This window comes from Nanorana parkeri, unplaced genomic scaffold (assembly GCF_000935625.1).
Source record: "Nanorana parkeri isolate BGI_ZX_2015 unplaced genomic scaffold, ASM93562v1 scaffold96, whole genome shotgun sequence".
NCBI classification, from domain to species: Eukaryota; Metazoa; Chordata; class Amphibia; order Anura; family Dicroglossidae; genus Nanorana; species Nanorana parkeri.
The window spans coordinates 542,494-553,980 of record NW_017306364.1 but is presented as its reverse complement, the minus strand read 5'-3'; the positions used below and the strand labels follow the sequence as shown (position 1 = coordinate 553,980).

At 40.7% G+C, this 11,487-nt stretch overlaps 1 protein-coding gene across 1 annotated transcript in view; it reads right to left on the bottom strand.

Moving 5' to 3' along the window:
* Positions 1-573: 573 nt before the first annotated feature.
* ABI3 (ABI family member 3) overlaps positions 574-11,487 on the bottom strand; it is a 27,349-nt gene continuing 16,435 nt past the window's right edge. Inside the window, exons 4-7 of the mRNA XM_018552709.1 lie at positions 10,383-10,471; positions 5,051-5,116; positions 2,987-3,117; positions 574-611 (exon numbers count right to left, since the gene is read on the bottom strand). Coding sequence (XP_018408211.1) covers positions 574-611; positions 2,987-3,117; positions 5,051-5,116; positions 10,383-10,471 — 324 coding nt within the window. The remainder of the gene's footprint in view (positions 612-2,986; positions 3,118-5,050; positions 5,117-10,382; positions 10,472-11,487) is intronic.

Here is an 11,487-nt window from a genome sequence, read left to right as displayed (position 1 = left end):
TGCTGGATTGATCGGAATATTGGGAACTCAGTGTTTTCTGACTCTATTTCAGAGTGTCATAAGAAGCTGGTGAGTCTTTCTTGAGCACATAGTGGGAGAAGAACGTTCACACAGAGCACTGATTGGATGAACGTGTGGTCGTTTGTAGAGGGCTTGTATTCACATAAGGACCATCACTGCTGATTACTTTTACTATATAGATGGACACTATTTTGTTTTGTTTTTATGGAATGTATATGGAATACTGTCACTGATTTATAGAGATCCAACACTTGGTTGTAGAAACTATTGCATTTATAATTTCACATTTATCACTGGGATATTCACTAAGTGAGAGGTCACTTTTACAGACTTATACTATTTCTTACACAAGTTGATTTCTTATATATATTTTCATTCGTTTATTTTATCTTGAAGTTATTGAATAGCCAAGTGCACTATACAGTATATCTATGAGGATGGTAATATAATTTTATCATGTCTACTGTATTACAACAGATATACTTGCAGAATCATTGTTGCTCTATCCTGCAAGCAGGCCCACTGATTAGTTTGTGAGGGACTTGGAGGGAGTTAGGAAATCACTTTAGAGAGGTCAAGGAAACTAGAGCCTGTATAGGAAGTGAAAATGGACAATATTGAGACTAGAGAGTAGACTAAGCCTAAAGGCACTAAGTGTATGAAGCAACTGTATAAAAAAATAAAATAAAAGGAAATGACCTTCATGTAATTTTAAAAAGTCATTTTCAATGCATTTTCTTGTTACTGTGCAACTCTCATCAAAATGCTGCCTTATAACCTGGGGATGTGGGGAGTTTAAGAATGCTCCCCTTACTTCCCGCTATGTTCTAGGACAGGGAGTGAAAGGAAATCCATTCACCTACTCTATCCAATACTGGAAAAAGTTTGGGCTTTACATGCACAGTAAATTAAACCTATATTTGCAGAAACATTAAAGCTGCCATTGTTGACATCTCCTTCTAAGTCACTGATGGAGAACAAGCCTTCAATTTAGTATGGTAGACTTAGTTCTGACTTCACTCACTGCATAATTGTTCCAGGTCCGCAATGGAGAAGGTACTGCAATCAGAAGATCAGCATAACAGACAGGCAAACAGCATCACCAAAAAGAGTTTATAAATGGACAGTCATTATATTTCTCCTAGCACAAGCTTTCCTTAAAAATTAATGGAAAGAAGCCTTATGCGCTATCCATAGTGCTGATCCCGAGTTTCTAAAGAACTGGTATTGAAATGTATTATAATAATTTAGTCCTTCCACTGATATCATTCTCCAGTACTTTACTGAGCCAATAGGAAATTACTTTGTGCAAAATGTTAAATCCACAGGAATTCCCAAGACAGAGTTCAAAGAAGTAGAAAGATGAGCCTGCTTGTCATCTAAACATCAAGCCAGATGGGGGTAATATGGGAAGAGGAGAGCTGGACTGATACCAGTATTTGACCTTAGGAGGACAAAGGGGAGCAGTATCTGAAAAAGTTTATTGTGAAAATAAAAAAATGTATTCTGATGGCTGACATAGCTGTCAGTCAGAGAAGATGATCTACAGCCTTGGTTCTTAATTGGTGGGTCGTGACCCAAAAGTGGGTTGCGACCCCATGTTCAGTGGGTCACCACGTGCCTGCCACTTTTCTAGGTGAGAGACTCCTCTGCCTCCCCCTAGAGCAGCACTGTCAGTTCTCGTGCCAAGCAGCCATTCAAAATATGCTGCCCGGTGCCAAGTGTCAGCTTGAGGTGGGATGGGCTGGAACTATGGCCGCGAGGGAGCTCCATCCATACATACATTGCTAACAGCTCCCTCAAGTGTCCTATAGAGGTGCCTGGCCTGGAGTGACATCACATTCTGGCTCCCTGCACCTCTACAGGTGACACAAGGAACGAGCACAAGCAATGCTCGTGTGCCCGCACTGGAACGGGCGGTACCCTAATTCCGTTCATTCCATTGCACTGCGACTTGGGTCACGACTTAATGACCAAGGAAAATTGTGAGTCCTGAGGTTACACAGGTTGAGAACCACTGATCTACAGTACACTTCCCAGGGTCAAACAAGATGCCAATTAAATATAAAACCACAACACTCACCCCCTGAAAGTGCCTGATTTTGTCTCTATGCATTCTCACATACTGGACAAAATGATATTCAATTTTAAGTCATTATGAAGGGGGTATTTGTATGAATCCCCAAAATGTGTTGGCTTCTTCTATACCGTCCCCTCAACCCTATATTGAATACAGATGTGTTTAAACTAATAAATGGAGTGTGGCATTTTTTATTCACACTCCTGCAATTTGGCTCTACAAATCAAGGAGACAGTGGAGATCCTCTGTGGTGTAAAAGAGGCCAATTCAGTAGTCAGATCACCTATACCGACTCTTTAATTTCTTAATTGGCCACCAACCCCAATAAGGATAGGATAAGCTTGCATCAGTAGCATTATTTATTTTAATAACAGGTTCTCCTTAATAATCTAAAGACTGGCCATTTACTGCATGATATTTTTAAAATGGACCTAAAAAGGGAGACCAGTGACGGCATGGCAACTTCTTTTTTCTGCAGGGTGGACATTCGTCCTGGATTGAGGAGTGCTCATGAGTCACATGGGAGTGCAGGTGAGGTCAGTCCTGTAAGTCTAGCTTATTTGATGATGCTCCCCCAAGGGCATATGTCAGTGACAGCCTGGGCTCAAAGGAAATAGGCAGCCTGGTGTGAGTATCGTTTTGCCCAAAGAGGACCATTCGTGAAGGATGGAAGAGGAAGCTTAGGATATTGCTGGACCATGGAGAGAGTAAGTACAGGGTAAGTATAATTGCCTAGAGCAGACATCACATATACATAATCCAGTACAAATAAAAAGGAAGATGTGTTTAGTTGGCAGACAAATTTGAGCTTTCAACATTTTGAGCATCACTAGATGATAGAACAAGACTCAAAAAAGAGGCCAGCAGTGAGACACTTTTACTCACCTGATCTTGTTATCTGCCTTTCATCTACAGAAGGGTCACAGTGCTCAGACAAGGCTAGTAGAGGGGAGAAAGGAGGAACGCTATTCACACTGGGGGAATTAGGAATACTGGAAGATGTTCCATTGGGGATTCTAAAATAATACCAGAGAATAGAAGGAATTACAGAGAGAAGATACGTTGTATATAGAATACCAATATAAAAATGTTTAGGCTGCCATTTGAATGCTAGTTGTTTTTCCTTCTTTATTACATTATTTATACAGTTTTAGAACTAAAAAAGTTAAATGTATTTTTATTTAAATAAAAAGATTTAAAAAAACATTTAAACATTTTAAAAAGGGTTTCCTCACCCCTTTAGAAATAATCAGTCTCACACACTAGGAATTCCTCCTGGTATCCCCATGGAAAGTGAGCAGGAACCCTGCAGCACTCCCGGTATGCTGATACCAGCCTGGATGTCTTATAGTACTGAAGTGGTGATTTAAGAGGATTCCCCAAAATAAGGGTGTACACCACTAAAAGCACCAGTGCCTAATACTGACAGCCACTGGGCTCCCTCCATGGCTCGGTTTCTCAAAGAGAAATATTAATAAGATCTAGGTCATATTTGGTATCAAATTGTAATTTTATTCTGTAAAACAATATGTTGGTTGTCAGATTGTGAAACTTTATTGTATGGAAATAGGATGTATTTAGGATAGCTGGCATAAAGGGTATGTCCACTGGGACATTATAAAATACACCAGCACACCTATCGACACAGCCCTCCCTCTCGAACACTTTGATTAGATGTGATTAAATCAGGAACACCCCCTCAATGGACAACAAAAAGTCGTTGCATTTGGCAGCTGCAGCTCTCATTTGACATCCATCATATTTGACTTACTCCAAGCAAATTTTACTCTGCACAGAATCAAAGACCAGACAAACTTTACCTCTTGTGCCATTTTTCTTTTTTTTCATTAAAATAGTATTTAAAAATTGTTAGGCTGAATCTCTGAATGCTCTAACTCAGGGCTCAAAATTTCAAGTCCTAAACTACTAGCCAGGCCTTAAGAGTTACTCGCCACCAGTTGCCCCACCTAACCCCAACCCTGCCTAGGCCTTAACTCCGCCCCTAAACCCACCCTCTTAAATTATCTTATGAAATTACACTTTTAAATGTTGAAGGCAGAATAAAGTTACAAAAATAAATATTAACAACAACAATATTAAGATAAAGCAATGTAAACATTGCGGCCCTCCACATCCCCACATATAAAATAAATACCCTCCCCCCTGTTCTCTGCCTCCCCCCATATAAAATAATACCCCACCGTTCTCTGTCCTGGCTCCGTTCCTTTTCGGCCGGAGCTCTGCAGTTCTGAGCTCCGTTCTCTGCAGTAAGGTCTGCAGACCTTACTAATCCATCCTTGCGAACGGGGCTCAGAACTGTCAGAGCTCCGGTGATCGATCGAAAGTAACGGAGCCAGGACAGGACAGCAAGGAGCGGCTGCTCTCATAGTCAGGTACGCGATCCGTGACCGCGTGCCTGACTGAATTTCCACTCGCCCTCTCTTTATTTCCACTCGCCAAATGCGAGCGGGCGGGTGGAAATTTTGAGCCCTGCTCTAACTAATAATTAAAGTATTTAGGAGCTGTTGTAGAGTAAAACTCTGTTACATTCTTGTCTGGGTGTAGCAATATGATGCAGATATTTTCTTTAAAGTCCAGAATTGCAACAGCAGATGCTGTGAATGGTATGAGTGTCCATTAACACAAGTGGTGGGGACTACTGTGTGTGTATAAAGGGTTAATTGCTCAGTTAACCTATCACAGTGACAATCACTCTCGGTCTGCTTGTGCATACATTGCTGTCCCAAAACAGGAACATCTCTGCACAGGAGTGCCACTTTTGGAGTGTCTGTGGTGCATATGAAGTGATATTCCTTAGGAAACTATTTGTTTTTAATTGTTTGTATGAGATTGTCATGTCTTTTTATATATAATTGAGATATTATTTTTTAGTTGTGTGTTGATTGGACTGAATTTTAAAATACAAATAAAACTTAAAAAAATACTCACTCTGACCATGGAAACATATCAGGAACCACCGGGGGAGAAACTGGATCTTTTATCCGACAGCTTCTCCTGTATCAACACACAGTGATAGCATGTTACTGGTTCAGTTGCAGCAGTTGTATTATTGCTACACAATGGGGCTGGTTTATAATGCATTAAATATACAGTCTAGGAACTGACAAATTGGAAATGTTGTCCCTGTGTCCACCATAGCATAGCATAGTAGGAGAAACTCCTAAACTTTTTTCCCTATATACCTACTTAGATGTGACATAAATAGGAGCAGTATGGACACTATGCCTAAACTTAAACCCATGAGTTGCCCGCTACTTGTCTCCTGATTTTGACCGTAGGTTACTTGATATCTGAAAAAATAGGCAACTTTGGTTGCGTTGCCTTATAACCCTTACTTCACTTTCCCCATCTTTGGATGCCTAATGGTTGGATTGCCTTACACATGAAAGAACAGAGGACGGTCACACACACTATCCAGTGCGCTGACCAAAGAAGTTACTTCAGACCATTATTAGAGAGAAATAAAAAAATATTTTATTGATAAGTGAACTATGCATGAAAAATATTCCACCAACTCCAAAAAAAGCACCTTAAAATAGACAACGTTGTCTCTTCATTCATGTACAACCACATTCATACCCAAGGGGTTAGACTTATTTCCACCATACACAGTATCACCATGGATTATTCTGCCCATCAGTCACATGGAGACTTGATTCACATTGATGTGTATTTCCTTCACTGGTTTTTTTAACCAATCTATTCTGGGCGTTGTATGCAGAAAAAACCTAGTGAATGGAATTCGGAACTGCCTATATCCGTATTATCAAGCAAGTTCATAGAGAGACAAACATATCTCGGGTTTGTACGTGAAGTAACGTTATCTCGGTTTTTTATGTGTTCGCCTGTCATAGATTATAAACGTAAGTTCAGAGACGGTCTTTGGGTTGTTTATTTTCTCTTTTGGTGTCTTTATATACACATCATAGGTGTAGGACTCAGATGGACTCATCCACCATCATTAATCTTTCTAGTATATATAGAGTGTCCAATTTGCTTGACAGCAGAGTATCTAATGATGTTTTCCCGATCCTTGGCTCACAGATCTATTGAACAATGTTCAGGCAGAATTACAATTGTAACTTAAACGTGTTACTCACGATCACCCGGGATTGATTGTCGAGGAGCCGGTTCATAAACGCTGCATGTTATATCAGGTATCCAATCTCGATTTTTTTTGCAGGAACATTTCCTTTTAAGTGTAGCGGTATTGCTCAGAGGTTGCGCAGTGGGTACTGACCGGTTTTCCCCTTTGGTTGAAAGGTCCAGTGACTGAAGAATTATTAATCCATGGTGTTTGGCAAATTCAAGGGGGCAATGCTGAAAATATATTTTGCATGCTCCCCGGTGTCCGCATTATAACTCAATTTGGTGCACAATGGGAGGAGCTAAATAAAATTCTGCAAAAACACTGGCATATACTACACCTACGGAACCAACTGGTCTCCTCAGAGTATAAATCTACTACCAGAGATACATGGCTAAGGGAGGAAAAACCAAAGGTGGTAGGCATGCACCCGTGCGGTAGGTGCCAGATTTGCCCTTTTGTGGAAAAAAGTAAAACATTTTGCACAAGTGATGGGGGAAAGAACTACAACATAAAACAATTAATTAATTGCACTACAAGCAGGGTAATTTACCAACTGGAATGCCCTTGTGGCAAATATTACATCGGCAAGACGAAGCGCCAACTATGTGTCAGGCTGGGCGAACATTTGAGGGATATCAAAAACTTCCATAAAAAAACAGCACACATGGATAGTCCCATCGCCCAACACTTTGACAAATACCACAATGGCAACCCTGAAGGGTTAAAAGTTAAAGGAATCTATGCATTAAATCCCTCAGCTAGAAGGGAGGATTTTGATAAAATCCTTAAACAAAAAGAAAAAATGTGGATGTATAGATTGGATACTCTAGCCCCGAAGGGACTAAACGCAGAGTTTAACTTACAAGTTTTCTTATAAATGAATTAGAGAATGTTGTATTATATTTGAATTGCTGAGCCCTATAGGTGTTCTTCACATTTCCACATTTCCTGATATACCTGACTCACATAGACCCCCCTTTCCTGTATATTTCTATACTATATATATTATATATATATATTTTATATATATATTTTTTGACATAACCTACACATATATTTAGCTGTAAGAATAATGGAATGGGTGATTGGTGAAAGATTCTTGTACAAACCATCCATATCAAAAAATATCGGTGTCAAACCAGAAGGGGTTAATAGACGAAACAATTGGACTTCCTATAAAAAGGTTACATCCTTACCCCATGTGTAGTTCCTGACGAAGCCCCAGGAGGAGGGGCGAAACGCATCAACGTTTCTGTAGGCTTGCGGGTTAGCTTGAACCATCGCGGAGCATGCAAAATATATTTTCAGCATTGCCCCCTTGAATTAACCAAAAACCATGGATTAATAATTCTTCAGTCACTGGACTTTTCAACCAAAGGGGAAAACCAGTCAGTACCCACTGCACAACCTCTGAGCAATACCGCTACACTTAAAAGGAAATGTTCCTGCAAAAATTGAGATTGGATACCTGATATAACGTGCAGCGTTTATGAACCGGCTCCTCGACAATCAATCCCGGGTGATCGTGAGTAACACGTTTAAGTTACAATTGTAATTCTGCCTGAACATTGTTCAATAGATCTGTGAGCCAAGGATCGGGAAAACATCATTAGATACTCTGCTGTCAAGCAAATTGGACACTCTATATATACTAGAAAGATTAATGATGGTGGATGAGTCCATCTGAGTCCTGCATCTATGCTGTCTATCTAAAGACACCAAAAGAGAAAAGAAACAATCCAAAGACCGTCTCTGAACTTACGTTTATAATCTACGACAGGCGAACACTTAAAAAAACGAGATAATGTTACTTCACGCACAAACCGAGATATGGTTATCTCTCTATGAACTTGCTTGATAATACGGATATAGGCAGTTCACAATTCCATTCACTAGGTTTTTTCTGCATACAACGCCCAGAATAGATTGGTTAAAACCAGTGAAGGAAATACACACCAATGTGAATCAAGTCTCCATGTGACTGATGGGCAGAATAATCCATGGTGATACTGTGTATATGTTGGATGGTGGAAATAAGTCTAACCCCTTGGGTATGAATGTGGTTTTACATGAATGAAGAGACAACGTTGTCTATTTTAAGGTGCTTTTTTTGGAGTTGGTGGAATATTTTTCATGCATAGTTCACTTATCAATAAAATATTTTTTTATTTCTCTCTAATAATGGTCTGAAGTAACTTCTTTGGTCAGCGCACTGGATAGTGTTTGCGACCATCCTCTGTTCTTTCATATGTTATGCCTAGTTACAGACCTACAGTGATTTGTAATTGTTATGCCCCGTAAGGGACGCTCTATCTATGCATGTTTTAATCAATCAACTGTTTCTCCGGGGAATCTTTTCGTTTTTGGTTTATGGATTGCCTTACACCCCTAGGATGCCTCCCCTCCCCTTCACTCTCCCTCCCTTTCTTTATCCTTCCCTTTTGCCTCTTCTTTTCTTCGAGTCACTTTTTAGCTTCTGACCCCCTTGGTTGCATGCTACTTGCCTCCAGACTTTCACCATAGGTTACTAGATATCTGAAAAATATAGGCAACTTTGGTTGCTTGATGGCTGGGTTGCCTTATACCCCTTACTTCACTTTCGCTATCTCTTTCCCTCCCTTTCCTTATTGTTCCCTTCTGCCTCTTCTTTTCCTTTCACTTTTTGGCTTTCTGACCCCTTGGTAGCACACTGACTTTGACTGTAGGTTAGTCAATATCCGAAAACTATAGGCAAATGCCTAATAGGTGGGTTGTCTTAAACCCTTTGGATGCCTCTTTTCCCCCTTCACTTTCCATTCCTTTCTTTATCCTTCCCTTCTGCCTCTTCTTTTCTTTTCTTCCTTTGACTTTTTGGCTTGGGACCCCTGAGTTGCGTGCTTCTTGCCTCCTGACTTTGTCCATAGGTTACTCGATATCTAAAAAATATAGGCAACTTTGGTTGCCTGATGGTTGGGTTGCCTTACACCCATGGGATGCCTTCCATGCCATGAAAAATATAGGCAACTTTGGTTGTCTGATAGTGGTTGGCCTTATTATACTCCTGGGATACCTCCTCTCCCCCTTCACTCTCCCTCCCATTGTTTATCGGTTCCTTCTGCCTCTTCTTTTCTTCTCTTCCTTTCACTTTTTGGCTTGGAACCCCTGGGATGCATGCTACTTGCCTCCTAATTTTGACTGTAGGTTACTCAATATCTGAAAAATATAGGCAACTTTGGTTGGCTGATGGTTGAGTTGCCCTTAGACCTATGATTCGTTTAATTCCTAATTGAAATGCAGACACATTTTTGGACATTCGGATTGCCTTACACTCCCGGGATGCCTCCCCTCCCCCTTTACTCTCAATTCCCTACCTTTATCCATCCTTTCTGCCACTTCTTTTCTTCACTTTTTGGCTTGGGACCCTTGTGCCTCCTGACTTTAACCATAGGTTACTTCTTTTCTTCCTTTCACTTTTTGGCTTCTTTCTATTTTTTTCTTTCCTCTTTCCCTCTTTCTTTTTTTTATGAGGTTGCTTCTGGTTATTGGATGTTTATACCATGGAGCCTTGCTGACAGTGCAAAACATCCTATGTACATGGCTCTTATTATCCAAGGATCGGATCCAAGGATTTTACATATGCCTTGCTGTTTATTGTTCCTATGACATATGTACACAAGTTCTCTCTTTATAGTCTTTGCTCCCTTTTTTTCCCTCTCTTCCTTTTGTTGTATTATTGTGTTGTACTATTTTATCTTGTAAAAAACAAACATTGTTGAATAAGAAGAACCTATTAAAATATTTCCTTTGTAGTGAGTAATAATAGCCATGGCTTTGCAGCTCCCTCCAGACTGGTCACCTTTGCACAATACTACACCACAAATAGAACATGAATATTCTAAACTCACAAAGATACCTAGCAAAACAGCATGCATCATAAAATCTATCCAAGGTGAGACCTGCTCTACCAACTGGATAAAAAAAAGCATAATTTGTGTAGGGAACTGTTCTTTTATACACTTTCTGTGGTTTTGTTTATACATGTCAGCCAGGAGGCACACTTAAGGCAGGGGCAGTCTCAGCTATATTTTAAAGTAGCCCTGCCCATTACAGTTCCAACCTGGTTCAGACACCACTTAAAATTCTGAATATCAATCTTATATCAATTAATTATCAATCTTAGGCTACACTTACCCAAATGAGTTCTGAGCCTGTCCCATAGATTTTACACTTATCTTGCGTGACATGGTCCCAGTTTTTGATAATTGTTGCGTTTCAGAATCCTGCAATATGGAGAATAATACTTTTGTTAAGTATATGCATTCAGTTAAAGGCAATGGAAGAATCTCTAGCTGTGCCGCTGACTCCACAGCCTTGCTCGGCTGCAATTGCAAATGCACAGAAAAATAAATTGGTCAATGCAGAGATTGGGAGGTTTTTATTTTAAAATGGCGAGATGTGTCAACAGCCCTGGAACAACTTAATACTTTTTGCACTAAAATCATAAGGTGCGAAAGGTATCAAAGTGCTCCAGGACTGCTGCTGTTGATGCAGCTCGCCATTCAAAAATAAAACCCCCCATTCTATAGAGCTGCTGAATGGAGCCATTTTCTTTTCTGCAATCAATTGACTAAAGGAACACTCTGTCTTTTACCAAAATAGTAGGGTACAAAACACCTAATTTTATCCACTCTGGCACCATTGTGGACGCTGGAGTACTCAAAGCCATGGGAGGTCCAGACTACAGCTAGCCCCAGGGCCGGATTTCACACAAGGCCAACCAAGGCCCAGCCTTGGGGCAGCAGGGAGTAGAGGGGCAGCAGGGTTGTGGAATTCCTATCTCCTGATGCCTGGGACATGCATTTCCAGGCGCTTGGCAGGTAATTGTTTTCTACAATTAGATGGGGGGGGGGTTGGGAGGGGGGCGCATTGAGGAGCCTGGCCATGGGGCAGCAGAGAGAGTAAATCCGGCCCTGGCTCCAGTGGTCTAAGTCCTGTTGAAGTCATCGCGCACACAGCAGTGCGATAGATGTTCACTGCACATCATTACTGCCACTAGATGGAGCATTTCCTATGGTCCTCGATGCCATCTAATGGCAGTATTGTGCTGTGCACATCGTTCGAACAGCTATATGCTGCGCGAACACATTATACATTACCCCCTAAGTGTGGAAGAAGGGTAGGAACAGATTGGCAGCTTTGTTTGGCCTTAGCAGCATCTGTAGGCAAAGCAATAGGGCCGATCAACTCATTAAAGTGGAAAGGCAATACATTTCTATGGGTGATGAGACACATGAGA